The sequence below is a fragment of the Suncus etruscus genome, chromosome X (genome assembly GCF_024139225.1).
Source record: "Suncus etruscus isolate mSunEtr1 chromosome X, mSunEtr1.pri.cur, whole genome shotgun sequence".
NCBI lineage: Eukaryota > Metazoa > Chordata > Mammalia > Eulipotyphla > Soricidae > Suncus > Suncus etruscus.
Genome location: NC_064868.1, coordinates 104,695,037 through 104,715,184, shown reverse-complemented (window position 1 = coordinate 104,715,184; position 20,148 = coordinate 104,695,037). Strand labels below are relative to the sequence as shown.

Sequence of the window (20,148 nt, the reverse complement as noted above, 5' to 3'; positions counted from 1 at the left end):
CTGCATTACGGAATCACTACTGATGAGCTCAGGAGACCATATGGGATAGTAGGGTGGGCTATGCATGCACCCTCCCTGAAACGAGGTTTTCTTCATCCTCCTCCTCTGGCATCTGCCAGCCTCACAGCAGGCGCTCAGTGAGTTATGATCAGATGAACAGATAACTTCCTTTTAATGAACTGAATTACAATGATATTCCACACAAGCACAGCAACTGTCAGAGAATTCCGCTAAATTATAATATTGAAACAAGAGAAATCCTAACATTCTCTTTTCTTTAAGTGGTTTGTGAATTACTTTGGGCTCTTACTCTTGGCATCTTCAGTGGCAATTATGACTGCATTTTAAGTTTCATTTCACAAGAAACTAGGTATCTAGTTTCCAACAAATGGATGTGGGTATGTCATACATCAGACCCTGTTTCAGTAAATCTGTAGACACTATAAACCTGTACTAATGTCATAATTCTTAAAAAAGGACATATTTTTTCTTTTATTGTTCAAAGAGATTTCATTATGCAGCAACTCGTTTTAAACAAGCCTAATATTGATGGCGGTTGGATCCAGACTGCTAACAATTTTCTTTTTACAAAAAAGATTCGCACTAGGGGGGCCAGGCAGTGGCGCTAGAGGTAAGGTGCCTGGTGCCTGCCTTGCCAGCGCTAGCCTTGGACGGACCGCGGTTTGATCCCCCAGCGTCCCATATGGTTCCCCAAGCCAGGAGGGACTTCTGAGCGCATAGCCAGGAGTAACCCCTGAGCGTTACCGGGTGTGGCCCAAAAGAAACAAAAAAGAAAAAAAAAGATTTGCACTAGGACTCTTGAAAGCAGTACAGCTTTACCTTTAATTGACATAAAATTTGTTAATTTTTTGTTGGGTGGGCACATCTGACAGTGCTCATGAGTCACTCCTGGATTGGCCTGTATCTGGGGCCCACAAAGGATCAAGCAGTGTTGGTCAATTGCAAAGCCAGTGCCTTATATACTTTCTTTTTGGCCCCCAATTTATTTTGGTTTGGGGGCCACACCCAACAGCACTCAGGGCTTACTCCTGGCTCTGTCCTCAGAAATTACTCCTGGCAGGCTCAGGGGTTATAGTATGCCAGGGGTTAAACTTGGGTCAGCTGCATGCAAGGCAAACGCCCTATCTGTTGTGCTATTGGTCTGCCCCACTCCCTAGGTTTTTTTTTTTTTTTTGCAACACCCACTGGCACTCAGAAGTTACTCCTGGCAGGCTCGGGGGACCATATGGGAAGCTGAGAATCAAACCTAGGTCAGCCACATGCAAGGCAAACACCCTACCTGCCATGCTTTTGCTCCAACCACCCCCCAAGTTGATTATTTTTTGGTTTTTGGGCCACACTCAGCATCGGTCAGGGCTTACTCCTGGTTCTGCACTCAGAAATCGCTCCTGGCAGGCTCAGGAGACCATATGGGATCCCAGGAATTGAACCCAGGTCCATCCTGGGTCCTCCTCATAAAAGGTAAATGCCCTACTGCTGCGCTATCTCTCCTGAACTCCCTTCAAGTTAATTTTAAATGTTCAGAGAGACAATGCAGGGGTTAAGGCAAATGGCCATGCATGTGACAACCTGATTGATTTGACTCTGGCCCTGCATATGCCAGGAATGACCCCTAGCACAGTATCAGAGTAGCCCCTGTACCATGAGGTGTGGCCCTAATCTACCTCAAAGCTAGGTTCATCAGTTGTTGCAATTGTAGGATAACATCCAGTAGTTGCTTAGGAGGTCAGGGTCACTATTTGGGGTACATGTGGTACTAGGGCCTCACACACTTAAGACATGTACTTTGGGGCCAGAACGGTGGCGCAAGCAGTAGGGCATTTGCCTTGCATGCAGCTAACCTAGGATGGACCCCAGTTTGATCCCCTGGCATCCTATATGGTCCCCAAAGCCAGGAGGATTTCTGAGCGCATAGCCAGAAGTCACCCCTGAGTGTCACCAGATGTGGCCCAAAAAGCAAAAAAAGAAAAAAATCAAAAACCAAAAAAAGGTATGCACTTTATCCCTTGAGCTACATTCCCAGAGCTAAAAGCTTAGTTTGAAATAAGATAGGATTTATAAGACTTTTTGGCTTTTGGGCCATACCCAATGATGCCCAAGGGTTATTTCTAGCTCAATTCTCAATAATCATTCCTAGTGGCATGACCATATGGGGTGCTGGAAATCAAACCCAGGTTGACTGCATGAAAGGCAAGCACCCTACCTGTTATACTATCGCTCTGGTGCCAGGACTTATGAAACTGCTTCTATTCCAGGAAACCACCTGTAAAGGAAAATTCAGCTACAAGTATAGTTTAGCTAAAAGGAATTAGGACCAGACAGGTGTCTCGTTCAAGAGACAGTAGGGGAAAGAGACAATGGGTTATGAGCTCTCTTCTGTCTGCGGCCCTAGCCATGAAGAAGAATCTCTGGATGCACCTTTTGTGACAGATGTCCTTTCCCAGCACCTGCAGGGCCAATTCTGTTCTGGGGAAGTGGAACATGCACAGGGGTTGTTCCGGTAAAAAGAAGTCTCCCATGTTTATTCACTCACTCATTCAACATGGCTTATTTTCCTTCTTGGGTTCCACTCAATAATGCTCAGGGGTTCCTCTTAGCTCTGTGCTCAGGAATCACTCCTGGTGGTGCTCAGGAGACCATATGAGATATTGGGGGTTTAACCTGGGTTCATCAAGTACAAGGCAAACACCTTACCTGCAGTACTATTGCTCTGGTCCCCCCAAGTGGCTTTCTTAAGCACCTACTGAGATTCAACCTCATCCAACCTCTGGAGCTATAACCTTGAGCCAGACTATAAAGTCACTGTGGGCCATAGTGCCTAAAAAGAAAAGAGTAGGGAAAAAAGAAAAGTATTCGCCATAGAGGCAGGCTGGGGGTAGGTAGGCAGGAGGGAAATTAGGGACAGTGATGGCAGGAAATGAAACTGGTGATGGGATGCATATTGAAATATTCTATGAAACTCAACCATCAACAACTTTTAACTCTGTTTATCACAGAATTCAATTAATAAAGATCACAAAGCCGGGGCCGGAGAGATAGCATGGAGGTAAGGCATTTGCCTTTCATGCAGGAGGTCATCGGTTCGAATCCCGGCGTCCCATGTGGTCCCCCGTGCCTGCCAGGAGCAATTTCTGAGCCTGGAGCCAGGAATAACCTCTGAGCACTGCCGGGTGTGACCCAAAAACCACACACACACACACACACACACACACACACACAAAGATCACAAAGCCATGGTTTGTGCATAAAAGGAATCTGAAGGGCACACACACACACACACACACACACACACAAAGATCACAAAGCCATGGTTTGTGCATAAAAGGAATCTGAAGGGCAACAGGGATATCTACAGAGGAGGGAGCTTAGCAGAGTCAAGGTCATCCTAGGCACCAGGGCCTTCCACAGAGGGTCCACAGCATCTGAACAGAGAGGCCTGCAGGGGATAAGAAAGAAGTTCAAGGATCTGAAAGCAGCTTCGAGTATGGAGTGGGAAATACAAGGCTGAGAAAAAGCATGAGTACTTGGAATTTACTGGCTTTTTACGATTTTTGTTTGTTTGTTTTTGGGACATATCAAGCAAGGCACAGGGGGCTATCCCTGGTTTTCACTCAGGAATTATTTCTGGCTGTGCTCAGGGGACCATATGGGATGCTGTGGATCGAACTTGGGTCAGCTACATACACAGCAAGTGCCTTACATGCTGTGCTATCACTCCAACCCTTCCACATTTTTTTCACTTGGGGCCCACACCCAGTGATGCTCAGGGCCTATTCCACTGGTGCTTAGGAGTCACTTCTTGTGGTGGTAGTTTTTTAGGGGGGAGGAACCTGGGGCTCCTGTATGCAAACCAAGTGTTGCAGTCCTTGGCACCTTATCCCCTGCTCTCCAATACACGGAGTGTCTTCCCTTCTCATAGCCACTCCCTTTCAGAGACAACAGAATTGAATTTAGAAGAATCTGGCTTTATTGATGTGAACCATTCAGAATTTAGCTACAGAGTTGAAAAGACAGAGGACTTGACCACTTAAGAGTCATCCACACAGAGGAGGTCTGCTGAATACAAAATGCCCCTGTTCCCTTCCAAGCCACCAAGGGCCACAGTGAAGTTCTTAATCCATCCCTCTAGGGGATTCAGTCTTCATGAATGTTGAACAGTTTGGCTACTTCATTGAGATCTTCATGCTGTTCCCCATCCTTAATGATCTGAAGGAGAGAGGGACACGGGGTCACTCTGGGTACAGGTGTCACACAAGAAGGGAGTTGTGGTGACAGATTTCTGCTAACCACAAAGGATATGGCGCTTCCCAGGCCACCCAGCCTGGGGTGGGACACCTTCCAGATTGCTCCAGCACAATCTGACCTAGGGACATACTGTAGGGCTAAGCACCGGTCCACACCCTGACCGGCTCAGGCAGACCCCTACCTTCCGAGCGATTGGCATCCGGTTGAAGATGTTCCACAGCACGATCCCCACCACCACTTTGTCCCTGAGGTAGAAGATGACACCTTTGCCATAGTCCTCCCCTTCCATGGGGGCCTGGGGCACTGCAGGGTTGCTGGCAGGAAGAGCGATTTCCGAAGCCTCCGACTCCGTCTCACTCTCTGATCGGATCCCAGTCCCTGTGATCCCCCATCCCCAAACAAAGAAAAAACCTGTTATGACGAGCTCCAGGGAGAATCTAGGTGGCCAATGGCTTTCAACACCTGCTTCAAGTTGCTTCTGAGTGATTAATCTTTCTTTGTTTGATCTGTTTTGTTTGGAAAACACACTCAGTGATGCTCAGACATCACTCCTGGCTGTGTTCAGACATCACTCCGGGCAGTACTGGGGCTTCCTGTGCGGTGCCAATGAGCAAACTGGGTGGGTAGTCACAAAGCAAGTGACTTATCCCTGAACTCTCTTTCCATCTCCTGGTCTGTCATATACTCTCTGTACTGGGGCTTCCTGTGCGGTGCCAATGAGCAAACTGGGTGGGTAGTCACAAAGCAAGTGACTTATCCCTGAACTCTCTTTCCATCTCCTGGTCTGTCATATACTCTCTGTGTCCCTTGCTTGCCCTTGTCAGCTTCTCTCCCTAAACAGAACCATGAAAATAGCTCCTTGACTTTCCCTGGGCTTGGGGTCAGGGTGACCCCAAACTTGCCTTTCTTACACTCTGATTTTAAAGTTATATGCCCAATGGCTATTTCCTGGTATGTAGATTTTTTTCTTCCTGAAATTCAGAAGAATTGCATTGTCCTTTGAGAAACATTCTATAGTTGTATGTTCCAGTAGGCAATTGGTCACAGACCGTGAATCAAAATAAAAATTTAACAGTATAAAGGAAACACAGAATGGGGGCCAAGTGACAGTATAGCAGGGAGGGGCTTGCTTTACACATGGCCTCATTTTGATTCTGGCACCCCATATGGTCCCTCCAGAGCCTGCGAGGAGAGATCCCTGAGTGCAGAGTCAGGAGTCATGCCTGAGCACCATCAGGTTGGCACCCCCAAAAGTACTCTACCAAACTTCATTCCTCATTTGAGTAGTAGTCACCTCTCTAGCACAGGTCTCATGGCTAATCAACTGGCCAGTGCAGAAGACAGACCACTGCCACCATGACAGAACAGTTTTTCAGAAACCAGTGTGAGAATGAAGGCAAAGCACAGGGTACTTCCACGTACCCTGTGGAAAACATCCTGGAGGTGCTTCTTTCTAGGGAAAAGGTGGTAGTATGGGGGAGCATCTTGTCATCTGGGAACAACCAGGCTCCATGTAATATAACCCAATGGACATAGAATAGTGACCTGGAGCTTGCCAAACTCCTGGGTTCCTCTCCGAGACTTATTTCTTTTCTTTTTTGGGGGGTGGTCATACCTGGTGGCACTCAGAGGTTACTCCTGGCTCTGCACTCAGAAACTGCTCCTGGCAGGCTCAGGGGACCATCCGGGATGCCAGGAATCAAACCACCTTCCATCCTGAGTTGGCCATGTGCAAGGCAAATGCCCTACCCCTGTGCTATCTCTCCAGCCCTCCCAGACCTATTTCTAATGAAAGGTCAGAATTAAGAGGGCAGGGACATGTTCTAGAGGTGCCACCACATCTGCTTCTCAGCCAGCTCCCTAGATTCATTTTATTCTTGAAAGAGATGTAAACCAAGCCACCAAAAATCATGATACACAGGTCTCACAACTGAACACTGGGGCACTCTCAGGAGGAGGGGCAGGCCAAGCGCCTGCCCTGCCAAAGCCTCAACAGCTACACCCACAACCTATATTTGCTGCCATACCAATGGCCGAACTTCCCCACTTTACCACTGAGCTCTGCAGACACACCTAACCTAAGTCCAGGTATTTGGGCTGAGAACTCTGGGCTTCTCAAAAGTAAATGCAGGCAACTTTACTCCAGCTCTTCCATATTGCTGGAAGCCCTGGCAGTCAGACACGTCTCACAACTACTGTCATGTCAATCACTAAACTTGGAATTCCTTGGAGGACACGGCTGCATATAGCTGTGTGCCACCTCCAACATTTTCAAAACTAACATCCCAGTAGGAACATACGAAATTAGATGTTAAAGTAGTATGAAGCCACCCAAGGTTAATAAACAAAACCCATAACAAAATGATCAGCTACCAACAAGTAGCTTCGTAGCAGCTTCAATAACTTAATGATACCATTGTGAGATATAAAATGTTTACCAATTTTCTTTTGCTGTAGTTTTTTAAAAAAGGTAATTCCATTACCACTTATCTGTAAACAAACAATATAAAGTAAAATATTTCATACCTGCCAAGGTATTGGGGGTGGGTGGAAATTTTAGGACAAGGGTGGAGGAAATCTTATTCTGGTGTTGGAATTGGTGTTGGAACATGGAATGCCGGAAACTATGAATTATGAGCAACTATGTAAACAACAGTGTTTAAATAAGGTAATAAAAATGTAAAAAAAAGGAATAAAGGGAAGAGGGATAACATGCAACTCGAATTACCCAGGGAAAGGACCAGCCCATCCACATGGTTGCCTTCTCCTTCTTGCCGAGCAATGTGTCCTTGAAATACCTCTGACAAGAGGATGCAGAAGTTAAATAACTTCAGCCAAGGTCGTGGAAGGGAGAGAGACCAGTGCTAGGAGTTAATGAAAGCGGAGTGTGTGGGAGAAAAGCTCATTCCAAGAGAGGCCTCCCCTCCAAAGAAAACCTGGCCGTCAGACGTGCCCAAAGGAACTGAAGGTTTCTCAAGAACTACTCAGCCCAGGTCCTGAGCTATTATTCTCAAGCCTAGCTCTTGAGATCAGCAGCAAGCAAGACAACAAAATCAAAGCAGCACGCCAGCTACCCCAATAACTACAAAGCTCAACAGGCAGATTTTCCTATTCCCCTTGAGATGAGCTGTATCATAGTCAGAGCTGGCCACTGTGAAGAGCTGGGACAAGAGTGTATGCTTTAATTCAGGTACTTACTGTGCAAGCTCTCAAGATCACTAGAGAACAAGAGGACCTTGAGCCTTTGGTTTATTTATTTGCATTTGTTCATTTATTTTGGTTGAGGGGGGCACACTGGGCAGTGCTCAGGACTTACTCCTTGGCTATGCACTCAGGAATCACTCCTAGAGGGGCTTGAGGTACTGGTACGTGGTACTGGGGATCAAATGGGATTTGTGTGTATAAAATAAATGCTTTGCCCAGCACACTGCCTGTCTCTCCCACCCCTATGCTATTTAATATTGGGAGTGGGAGGCTTTAGGCTACAACTGATGGTGGTTTGTGCTTAGGAGTGAGGCCTAGCCATGCTTAGGAGACTGGATATGGCATTGGGGATTAAAACAGAATAGGCTACAATGCCAGGCAAGTGCCTTAATCCCTGTATTATCTCTCTGGGCAGGGTTTGCTTTTTTGAAGTGGTTTTTTTTTGGGGGAGGGTGGTGGGTCACAACTGGTGGTGTTCAGGGTTACTCCTGGCTCTGTGCTCAGAAATCGTTCCTGCAGGCTCAGGGAACCATATGGGATGCCAGGGATCGAACTGGGGTCAATCCGAGATTGGATGTGTGCAAGGCAAATGCCCTACCACTGTTATTGCTCTCGCCTTTTTTTAAAATTTTTTGGGGGGTCACACCTTTTTGGGGGGTCACACCCCACAGCGCTTAGGGGCTACTCCTGGCTCTATGCTCAGAAATCAGCTCCGGCAGGCTCAGGGGACCATATAGGATGCCAGGATCTGAACCACGGTCCTTCCGCATGCAAGGCAAACACTCTACTGCTGTGCTATCTCTCTGGCCCCTGCTCTGGCCTTTTTTGAAGGTTTTTTTTTTTTTTTTGGTTTTTGGTCCACACCCGGTGACACTCAGGGGTTACTCCTGGCTATGAGCTCAGAAGTCACTCCTGGCTTGGGGGGCCATATGGGACGCCGGGGGATTGAACCACGGTCCGTCCTAGGCTAGCGCTGGCAAGGCAGATGACATCTTACCTCTAGTGCCACCGCGCCTGCCCTCTTTTTTGAAGTTTTAAAAAAATGTTTGGGCTACATCTGGCTATGCTCAGGGATTATTCCTGGCTCTATGCTCAGGGACTCACTTCTGCCTGGGCTTGAGGGACCCAATAAAGTGGTGGAAATCAAACCTGGGTTGGTTGTGGTCAAGGCAAATGCCTTAACCTACTGTGCTATCTCTGGTCCTGGTCTGGATTATTTGAAAGCAGCATTCTTCAACTGTTTTACACATGTAGACTGGCACCTGTCTGCATGTCAGTCCTTAAACTGGCAGTTATCATGACTGTATTAAACCACTGCTTTTCTGTTTCATTTTTTGAGGTCACACTTATCAGGGCTCAAGGTTTACTCTTGGCTCTGCACTAAGGAATTACTCCTGGAGGTGCTAGGGATGCTGGAGACTGAACCCAGGTTTGCCACATGCCCTACCTGCTGTGCTATCACTCCAGTCCTGATCATTTCTTTTCAACCTTTCTTAATCTGAGGACTGATTAAAGACCACCCCCTTAAAGCACAGCATAAAGACAGGCTTCTTCTGAGAGTTTCCTCTGGCCAGCACAGAAACCCCTTGTTCAAGAGAACTCAGACTACAGCTTTGCAACTCATCCATAGAAGTGGCTAGGCTTCCTTACCTGACTGCTCTGTGGCAGATTTGGGATTGTCTTGATCTGTTGCTTTTGCAAAAACACCGACAGTGGGCAAACTACTATCCACGAGACCAATAGCTTCATAGCCAACATCAGGCCCCAAATCGCTCCTAAAGGAAAGAGTTTGTAAAAATGAGTTTTTCATCAAGGGATGTCAAGAATGACACAGCGGGCCCGGAGAGATAGCACATCGGCATTTGCCTTGCAAGCAGCCGATCCAGGACCAAAGGTGGTTATTCGAATCCCGGTGTCCCATATGGCCCCCCGTGCCTGCCAGGAGCTATTTCTGAGCAGACAGCCAGGAGTAACCCCTGAGCACCGCCAGGTGTGGCCCAAAAACCAAAAAAAAAGAATGACACAGCAGCATGCCTATTATAGAAGATGCCCCATTTGCAAGTCAATCTGAGAACCTGGGATGTACGCAGTGAGAGCAACTCCAAATTGGTCTGCTACTAGCCAAGACTCTTGGGACAGCTGTCATGCAGCATTTATGTCACGAAGCCTTTATATGTTGCAGCTCTCTAGTGACCTGCCTGCTCTTCAATGCAGCATGCAGGCCAGTTACTAGCCATTGTTCCTTTCCCCCGCCCTCAAAACTGCCCTTTGGTTGGAAGCTTTAAGGAGTGCCCCATCCTTCTGGAGTTCAGAATCTTATGGCCCGGAGAGATAGCACAGCGGTGTTTGCCTTGCAAGCAGCTGATCCAGGACCAAAGGTGGTTGGTTCGAATCCCGGTGTCCCATATGGTCCCCTGTGCCTGCCAGGAGGTATTTCTGAGCAGACAGCCAGGAGTAACCCCTGAGCATCGCAGGGTGTGACCCAAAAACCAAAAAAAAAAAAAAAAAAAGAATCTTAGAGAGTGTATGGTTTCATTCACAGACAGTACTTTCTTCTTGGTCTTTAGTTACCAAGATCTGACTGCTTTTTAGAAAGAGGTCCCTGTGTTGCCTCATTTTAATTGCTCTTCTCAGGAACATCACCTACTATGGCCATGCCCCTTAGTGTGCTCAAAGCCTCACAGAAGACTTGCTGCAGAGAAAACCATTATTTGTTTGGTAACCATCTAGGCTACGAGAAATGCTTCCAATGCTCTATAGTTTGTTACCTTCTTGGTGGCAGAAGCCCACTGGACCAGTAGGTCTCTTTCTGGGAACAGTCTACAATGACTTGCTAGATTTTGTTCCTGGGATCTAAGTGATGGTTGTGTATGACTCCTAATTGTTTTCCCTAACTGCATTAGCTGACATGTGTTGCCTTTGAAATCCATCTGTTGGGTTTGTGTTACCCACTCATAAAACTGTGTGACTGTCCAAAACCATATTCCCATCAGCTGAGAGTTGTCCCCAAGAGACAGGGCTTCTAAAGCCATGAAGTTTCTCTATGTACCTCTTCTTTCAAGTCAACAAGATGACAGAGAGGCCAGCCCCAGGATTTGGGAATGAGCCCTACAAACTTTTTAAGCCACAAAACTACATAATTTTGGGTTTTGGTTCCAGGCTACACCTGGCAGTGCTCAGGGTTTATTCCTGGTTTTGCACTCAAGGTTCACTCTTGGCAGGGCTTAGGGAACCATAAGGGATGCTGAGGATCAAACCCAGGTTGGCTATGTTCAAGGCAAGTGCCCTGTCCACTGTAATATTTCTCTCTCTCCAGCCCCAGAACTGCATAATTAGGCCTGGTTTTGAATTGCCAACTTTCAGGGTTACTTATGAATGAACTATAATTTTTGTCCTGAGCTTGTTATGATTAGCAGCAAAGCACAAATAAATACATTATGTCTATATCTAAGAGTATACTTTTGTTCTACCTACTATAGTTTGAACTCTGAATGATTTTATTGGAAAGCTGATGCTCTTTGTTCATTCACCAAATGGGACCCATTTATCAGAAGATTCCTGGTAGGAGTAAGGTCAAGAAATACAAAATATGTGGGTATGATATAAAAAGGTTTCCACCTTTTTATGAAGCTTACTGACCCATGAGGAGATCAAATCATAACTCAGGTTCTAGACATTCATTCCTTTTTTCCTAACTAATTGAGTTCTCAGGGCACGAAAATATTACCAGAACATTGACTGATGCCAATATGGCTTAGCAGCTCCCGTCATATTTTCTCCAGCCAATCTTCCGCTCACCACAGCATGATCATGGTGCTCTACCCGCCTCCTACCCAACTTTATATCGTAGAAGCATGCTGCATCGCCTGCCTTTGGAGACAAATACATTATATAAGCACATGATAAGAAAACAAGTTAAAATAGACAGGACATAAAATGGGGGGATGCCATGAGACACTTGCGATGCTAACCAATATTTTTTTTTCTCTATGGGCCAGACATGGTTCCTTACTTAGAAAATCTTTGCCAAAGTAAGCTTTGGGGGATCATTCAGGATTCACTCATTTAACTGTAAAAAGTACTTAATCCTGCACAAAAAGATTTTAGCTGGGCTACTGAGGTGTCCCGGACAGGGTCCCTGCCCACAGGTAGTGAATAACCAAGTTGAGGGAGGGATAGCTTTATTAATCTTCACTTTAGAGCTGCGCCAAAAGGCGCACAGAGATACAAATTAAGGGAGCTCAAGGTTTCAAAAGGAGAGAGGAACACCCTGGCCCAGCTTCTAGAAGGATGGGCCAGATGTGCGCTTAAGCCCTCTTTGGAACTTTGTGAGTATTCAGACTCCATGCGGTCAAGACAACCCAAAATCAATGTGAGCCAGGTTGAGATAAGCCACACAATCCATTTCCCTCACAGAGTATCATAAAGTCGTTATACTTCTGGCAGAATCTGGAGCAATGTGGCAAATGCATGATGCTATTAAGTGAAAAACAGAATACGCTTCTTTATATTAGGGTGTGCTCGCCCTGAGTATTCAACAATAAAATTTCCACAAAATTACTGGAGCAAACTGAGGAGGCTTGGTGGGTAGGAGGGGAGGGATCCTGACATAGTAGTCAAGGGACTGGTGTACCAGCACTGTAAGTATAAAACAATGACTTCAAGTACTACTGGAAACTATGATACTGCACTTTTTAAAAACTGGGTTCTTTGGGGGGGGGGAGGGCTAAATTCAGTGGTGCTCAGGGATCACTCCTAGTGGGAATTAAGGGGACTAGATGAGGTGCCAGGGTGGTGCCAGGGTGGGCTACACTAAAGTCAAGTGCCTTACCCATTGTATTACTGCTCTGGCCCTAACTATATTTTTGGAGGGGAAAATACATGGTGGTGCTCAGGGCTTACTCCTGGCTCTGTACTTAGGGATAACTCCTGGTAGCAGGGAACCATAGTGCCCCCAGGGAGTAAACCCATGTCATCCATTTGCCAGGCAAATAATTACCTGCTGTACTATCACTATAGCTCTACATTTTAAAAAAAGACTATGACGGGGCCAGAGAGAGCACAGTGGTAAGGTGTTTGCCTTCCATGTGGCCAACCCAGGATGAATCTGGTTCGAACCCCTGCATCCCATATGGTCCTCCGAACCTGCCAAGGGCGATTTCTGAGCACAGAGCCAGGAGTAACCCCTGAGCATTGCCGGGTGTGGCCCAAAAACCAAAATAGAAAAAGACTATTAGAAAGGGTCCAGGTATGTAGCTCAAATGGCAGAGGATATGCCTCACAAATGTAAGGCTCCCCAAGTTTGATCCTTGGCAATGCATGGTGTCCTGAGTCCTTCTGGATGTGGACTTGGTGGTTCCTGATCACACAAAACAAAACAAAGCCAAGACTAAGAAAATAAAAAAATGGAAATATGCCCAAATATATCAAAGCTGTGGAGGGATCAGCCTTCTTCCTCCTTCTGGCCTATGTCTTCCATATCAACTATGTTATTGGTCTCCTAACAGGGTAAATAAAACAAATCCAATGAACTTTCTCTTAAAAATAGTCTTAAGGGAAAAATACCATTCCAAGTTCCAATAGCCTTAGTAGCAGAGTCTATAGTCAAACACAATACACTGGCAATGACTTAACAATGGGGAAATTACCTCATGGTTCCCACATACTATAGTCTTGTTTGTGTCCTAAAGAGTGTTTAGAAACTGCTAAAAATAGGATGCGAGGAAAATGAAAATGGAGCAATTTTTCTTTTCAGGGACTATTCTTGAGCTGCCTTATCTCCTCCATTCTCTTGACTTGCATGCAGGCAAAGGGACGCACAGTTGGGCCTGAAATTTCTGCACATGTCCATCAGGATGAGGCTGATGATTGGTGCCAACAGCAAGCCGGAAGTGTGTTCCTCTAGCAGGCGAGCACACGGTTCATTTCCCTTTCCACTGGCGTGTGGCCTGAGGCCATCCCTGATCTTGTAAATCAGTTCACAAGTTTCCGTTCTCAACCCTTGGCTTCCCAACACACTGGCCCTAGCTGGGTAAACTGAAGAGCTTCAGCACACAACCAAGGAGACACACGTGGGCTGTGGCACACTTACCACCCAGACGTTAGACCGTGCTTGGAGCTCTGCATTCACCCGGAAGCCACCAAAATCTGAGTCTATCTCCAGCCCACCAGTCTTGGCCAGCTCCACATTGGGCTCTAGGCCCACAGCTGCTACTATGTGGTCAGTTTCTACCTAAGGAAAAAAAGAAATGACAACATGACCAGAGTGTGCACGGAGGCTACAGAGAGAGTAACTGGACATCAGCGCACCAAGAATATGGGTGATGTGTAAAGAATCATTAGTGATCTTACTTCTAGACAAAGCTTTTTGTTTTTTGAGGCCACACTTTGTGGTCACTCCTGGCTCTGTGGTCAGGGATCACTCCTGGCAGTGATTAAGGGACCTTGTGTGGTGCCAGGGCATGAACCCAGGTCAGCCATGTGCAAGAGAAGCAACTTACCTGCTAGACTATCACTCCAGCCTTTGCAGACAGTTTTTAAATTCTATTTCAGAAAGTCTTCTATTCCACTTACACATATCCTATTATGTTAGCTGTCCACTCTAGACACATAATAATGTCTCTCATACTTCTCATATGTAGGATATAAAGAAATTGAATAGGGGAGTAATAAATGCCAAAAGGCAATGGCAAGGAAGACCATGAGAATTGGTCTCCAGTAGGAAGCCTGTCATTGGGTAGCGCGGGTAGGTCAGAGCAGGGAACACAAAATATTGGTGGAGGTAAGTGGTCATTCTGGAGAATAGAGCACTGAAAGGAGGTGAAGTGATACATGATGATACCTCAGCACACCGGTATTATAAACCACAGTGTCTAGCAGTGGTCCTCAAACTATGGCCCGTGGGCCACATATTGTATTTGTATCTGTTTTGTTTCTTCACTGCAAAATAACATATATGCAGTGTGCATAAGAATTCGTTCATAATTTTGTTTTTACTATAGTCAGACCCTCCAATGGTCTGAGGGACAGTGAACGGGCCCCCTGTTTAAAAAGTTTGAGGACCCCTGGGAAGGAAGAAGAAAATAAAGAAAAGAGTGAGGCCAGGAGGGAAACTGGGGACACTGCTGGAGGGAAGGGGGCATTGAGAAGGGACTGGTATTGGGAATTTGTACAACTGAAATCAATCATGACTAACTTTTTTTTTTTTTTTTTGGTTTTTGGGCCACACCCTGTGACGCTCAGGGGTTACTCCTGGCTATGCGCTCAGAAGTTGCTCCTGGCTTCTTGGGGGACCATATGGGAGCCGGGGGATCGAACCGCGGTCCGTCCTAGGCTAGCGCAGGCAAGGCAGGCACCTTACCTCCAGCGCCACCGCCCGGCCCCATGACTAACTTTTTAATTCATGGTGATTTAATTGAAGAGAATAAGAAACTTAAATACAAGAAAGAAATCTGCCCACTCTAGGAGATGGAGAAATAATATAAAGATTAAGGTACCTGTCTGGCATGTGGCCGGCTTTAGTTCCCTCCGTGGCACTATACATGGTCCCCTGAGCACAGCCAGGGGTCAGTCCCGAGCACAGGGCCAGGAACAGCCCTTGAATACCATTGGTCTCTTGCCTACTGGCTCCCACATACAAAAAGAAATCTAGCCACGTCAAGTAAGAACTCAAGGGGCCCAGAGAGATAGCACAGTGGCGTTTGCCTTGCAAGCAGCCGATCCAGGACCAAAGGTGGTTGGTTCGAATCCCGGTGTCCCATATGGTCCCCCGTGCCTGGCAGGAGCTATTTCTGAGCAGACAGCCAGGAGTAACCCCTGAGCACCGCCAGGTGTGGCCCAAAAACCAAAAAAAAAAAAAAAAAAAAAAGTAAGAGCTCAAAAGGTGATTCGCAGATATCTACCATGACTCTGAGCATCCTTTATTTTATTGGAGGGACCGTTCATTAAGTAAATAACAGGGTAATGGCAGTTTCCAGGGAAATTAATTGGTATCAAATGAAGGTGTCAGAATGAGGAGAGGGGCGTGGCAGGCTGAATGCCCTGGCACTCTGTCTTCCCCTCCTTACCTTCCGGCCATCTTTCAGCTTGATGAGTAACTTGCCACCGCTGACTCCAACGGATTGCACAATGGCATTGGGCATCACCTTCACGCCCTCTGTAAAGGCAAACAAGACCTGCGGCTGAGCCCAGGAGCCTCGCCCCTTTGTGAATCCAAGTCAGGAAGCTGCTCACCTGCAGCACTTCCAGGCAAGAGGTGCCTCAGACTTAGAACACCTCCGGGCACTTGGCTGACCAGAGAAAGGTTAACTGATTTCTCTGCCGGTCCCCACAAGAAGCAAACTGGGCTTTAGGCCTAACTGCCAGGAAAAAATGGAAGTGTATGGCAAGGGGCCCTCTACCTCGTTTGACTTTTTCCATGGTCCAGTTGCTGAGGTATTCAGGGAGGATCTTTCCCATATTCCCTTTCTCAGGGAAGAGCTGAATCACTTCTGTGCCCGTAGTATGAGCTAGGAAGAAGAAACAGAGCAGGTAAAACGGAAGGCAAAAGCCAATCCAAGGAAGACAGGAAGAAGTTACAGGGCAGTACGCAGACAGTGCTCCCTGGGGCCAGGCTGCCATGCAGACCAGAGCTTTCATTTTGATTGTTACTTTTTTCCCCCATTTTTGGGCCACATCCGTATAGTCAAGGCTTACTCCTTGTGGTGCTTGTGGGGTGCCAAGGATACACTATTTAACATCCATCCCTTCACTAGTGCACATTTTGGCCACCAAAATCCTCCTATTTTCAGTTTCTTTTAAAGTTTTCTTTGCTGTTATTGTAGTTTGTTTTCTAGGCAACAATAAAGGCAGCACTTAGGGGTTACTCCTGGCTCTGTGCTCAGAAATTGCTCCTGGCAGGCTCAGAGACCATATGGGATGCCAGGGATCAAACCTGAGTTGGCTGCATACAAGGCAAATGCCCTACCAGCTGTGCTATCACTCAGGTTCCTGGTTTTTTTTTTCAATATTTTTTTCTCCTTTACTTTTTTAGTTTTTGGGCCACACCCAGTGGTGCTCAGGGTTTACTTGTGGCTCTGTGCTCCAAAATTGCTCCTAGCTGGCTTGGGGGACCCTATGGGATGCTTGGAATAGAACCCAGGTCCGGGGCCGGAGAGATAGCATGGAGGTAAGGCGGTTGCCTTTCATGCAGGAGGTCATCGGTTCGAATCCCGGCGCCCCATATGGTCCCCTGTGCCCGCCAGGAGCAATTTCTGAAAATGGAGCCAGGAAAAACCCCTGAGCACTGCCGGGTGTGACCCAAAAAAAAAAAAAAAAAAAAAAAGAACCCAGGTCCATCCCGGGTCAGGTGCATGCAAGGCAAATGCCCTACCGCTATGTTATCACTCCAGCCCCTCCATTGCTTCTTTAGTGATTTACTTTTGGTTTGGGGGCCACACTCGGCAATGCTCAGGTCTTACTCCTGGCTCTTCAGAGAGGGATCACTCCTGGTGGGTCTTGGGGACTGTCTGGGGTGCTGGGAGTTGAACCCAGGTTAGTCACATGTAACACAATTACCCTAACCTACTATGGCTCTAGTCCTACTCTCTTTTTGGGAATTTTCTTCTGTGGGGACATAACTGATGGTTCTCAGGTATTAGTGATACCTCTGGGGGATCATATGGGATGCCAGGGATTGGCCATGAGCAAAGCAAATGCCCTACTAGCTGCACTATCTCTTGGGCCCCACTCTGGGCCCTGCTCTTAGCACTCACTTCCCATCACATTTTCCCCTAAGGAGCCCTGACAAAGAAGCTGCACCATAGAAGCTCTGGCACAGAAGAAAGAAGGGCTGCTGCTCAGCTGCTCAAGGTGAGCTTTTCAGTCACTAAAGGATGCATTATTTGAGCCCTTAGTTGTTTGACCTCTGAACCTTAAATCTGTTCTACCCTGGAATCTGTGATTTGAAGAAAACAGGAAAGAAGATGAAGAGGTTCACTCCTCCAGTACTCATTCTTTTTAAATAAATTTTGATTTAATTAAAGAACCATGGTTTCCACAGTTATCCATCGTCGAGTTGTAAGCATACAATATTTCAGTACCAATCCCATCACCAAAGTGGACTTTCTTCTACCAGTGTCCCCATGCTCCTTTCCATGCCACACCCCCCCCAACCTGCTACCTTAACAAGTATATTACAAAGTTCAGCAGTTAAAGTTTAGATCTCATGTTCTCAGTGTTTTTGTGTCTGTTCTCTGGCTCTGTAGCTATACCACTCTCTCATATACCTAATATAACTGAAGCCCCTGATCCCTGACCACTGATACTTCCCTTTCTCATCTTCTTCCTTTGTTCCTCAATGTCTTCCCTTTTCTGTCCTTCTCTCCATGCTCTCCCCATGCTCTGGGGTCAAGGGTGATCTAGGCTTCCCCCCTGTACGATGCACCTCCTCCAGTACTCACCCTTTCTGCCGAGAGCACAGGCCAGTTCGCTACCAAGAAAGCCACCTCCGATAATTGTGATTGACTTGACTTCCCGGGAAATCTTCTCTAAGGCTCTAAAGTCTCTAATCTGTGGAATCACACCAGGTTAGACCACTAATTCCCCAAAGGGGCACTAGAGAGTAACAGAAAATATTTGCCTGGAAATCTTTGACAATGTTAATTTGTTTACAAAAATCTCCATATACAGCCTCTAAAGTATCTACGAAAATTTCATTCTCCATGTTAACACTGGCTAGTAACAGTGGCTCACAACTGGGAGTGATTTTAAAGCCCCCATTATGATTTTTGGGCCATACCCAATGGCATTCAGGGGTTACTCCTGGTTCTGCACCAGAATTTACGCCTGGCAGGCTGGGGAGACCATACAGGATGCTGGGGGTCGAACCTGGATCAGCTGTATGCAAGGCAAATGTTCTAATTGCTGTGCAATCAGTCTGGTCCAATTTTAACGCTTCTTTCCTAGAGAGACACTGTTTTGCTTTGTTTTGGGACCATACCCAGCAGTGCTCAGGGATTACTACTGGCTCTCTGCTCAGGGATGACTCCAAGCAGTGTTTGGGGGACCATATGTGAGGCCAGAGATCAACTCAGGGTCAGCTGCATTCAAGACAAGTGCCTGAGCCACTGTAGTATCTGGAGATATTGTTGGCTATTTGCTTTTAGACCATACTTGGCAGTGCTCAGGGTTTACTCCTGGCTCTGTGCTCAGGGGTGACTTCTGGCGGTGTTGAGGGGACTATATGTGATGCTGGAAATTAAACCTGGGTTGGCTGTGTGTAAGGCAAGCAAACTATCTGCTTTGTTATCACTATGGAACTGTGGAGACATCTTTGGCTGCCAGACATGGCACTGAACACCTTGCAATATCTGGGCCAGTCCCATTGCAAACAATTATCTGGCTCTCAATGTCAACAATGCCAAGGGTGACAAACTATTCTAACAAAGCTTACATGAGCTGAAGAGACCATAAAGGGGATAAGTGCCTACTTTCCACATGACTGACCCCAGTTCAACCCCCAGTACTGCATATGGTCCCCCTGACTACTACCAGGAGTAAGCACGAAGTCAGGAGTAGCCTCTGAGCACTACCAGTTATAGCTCTAACACCACCAAAAAGAACTCAGAAGAATACAGGGGTCAGAGTGAGAGTATAGTGGATAGGGCACTTGCCTTGCACACAGTTGACCCAGATTCAATTCCCGGAATCCCAAACGGTCCCCTGAGCCCTGCAAGGAGTTATCCCTGAGAACAGAACCAGGAATAACCCCTAAGCACTGCCTTATATGGCTTAAAAACAAATAAGCAAAAGTAAAAAAAAAGTATAAATCTTTTCAAATATATACTAAGGGTAGCTAGGAGATTCAGCAGTTTTCTTAAGCAGCAACCCCCACCCTTCTTCCCTTTCTACTTTACTCTTTTCTCCCTCAATTCTCCACAACAGCACTTGCATTTAATTTACCAAGAAGCTCCAAGGTGTTCCAATGATTCAAAAGCGCGAGGCAAAACCAACTACGGCAGAGCTATTGGAACACAATAAAAACACAAGGATTTTTCTCCCAGGAGCTCCAAGCCCTTGAGCTGGAGATTTTTGAGAGGTAGAGAGGGGAAGCAACTTGCTCAAGGCCAGATAACAAGCCTGTACAAGAGCCATAAGTAGAAGCTGGATCTCCCAATTCCCAGGTGGGTACTTGGGGACCACAAGATTATACTCGCTCTTCAAATTCGACTCCATGAAAGTACTAAAGCAGACAATTACCTTTCTGAACAGAGTTGTTCTACTCTTCACCTCTGCTCCGGCCCTATCAATGGCAGACAGACTTCTTGGAGTACCTCCTAGAAATGAAGAGGAGGAAAAAAAAGCTTTAGCACTAACTAGCAAGAGCAGGTCAAACAATTCTCCCTGAGAGATGGTAAGTGGAGTGCCAGAGTGAGGGCTCCTGGGGGGGTGTCACCACAGCCTCCACCTCCATGTGACGGCTTTGTTTCCCTTCAGCTCAGCCACACAACAGGCTTTCTGTCTCTTCTGCAAGTCTCTCTTCACAGAGTCTGCCCTTCCTCCGAGGGCCTCTCTGCTTCCACGTTCTCTCCCAGTTTCTTTTGGGGGGATTAGCAGAGAGCAGAGGTACAGTTTGTTTCAGTGCCACCTTTGGTCTCAGGACTCCTGATGGGAACTGCAGTGACGCCCCGAGAAACTGTC

General features: G+C 46.7%; 1 protein-coding gene across 4 annotated transcripts in view; it reads right to left on the bottom strand.

The window, feature by feature from the left end:
• Positions 1-3,965: 3,965 nt before the first annotated feature.
• Positions 3,966-20,148, bottom strand: part of AIFM1 (apoptosis inducing factor mitochondria associated 1) — a 51,595-nt gene continuing 35,412 nt past the window's right edge. For all 4 annotated transcript variants that reach the window (XM_049766666.1, XM_049766667.1, XM_049766669.1 and 1 more), the window contains 9 exons: positions 19,708-19,784; positions 17,910-18,018; positions 15,870-15,977; positions 15,537-15,625; positions 13,562-13,702; positions 11,198-11,340; positions 9,121-9,245; positions 4,448-4,644; positions 3,966-4,227 (listed from right to left, as the gene is read on the bottom strand). In XM_049766666.1, coding sequence (XP_049622623.1) covers positions 4,156-4,227; positions 4,448-4,644; positions 9,121-9,245; positions 11,198-11,340; positions 13,562-13,702; positions 15,537-15,625; positions 15,870-15,977; positions 17,910-18,018; positions 19,708-19,784 — 1,061 coding nt within the window. In that variant the 3' untranslated portion in view covers positions 3,966-4,155. The remainder of the gene's footprint in view (positions 4,228-4,447; positions 4,645-9,120; positions 9,246-11,197; positions 11,341-13,561; positions 13,703-15,536; positions 15,626-15,869; positions 15,978-17,909; positions 18,019-19,707; positions 19,785-20,148) is intronic.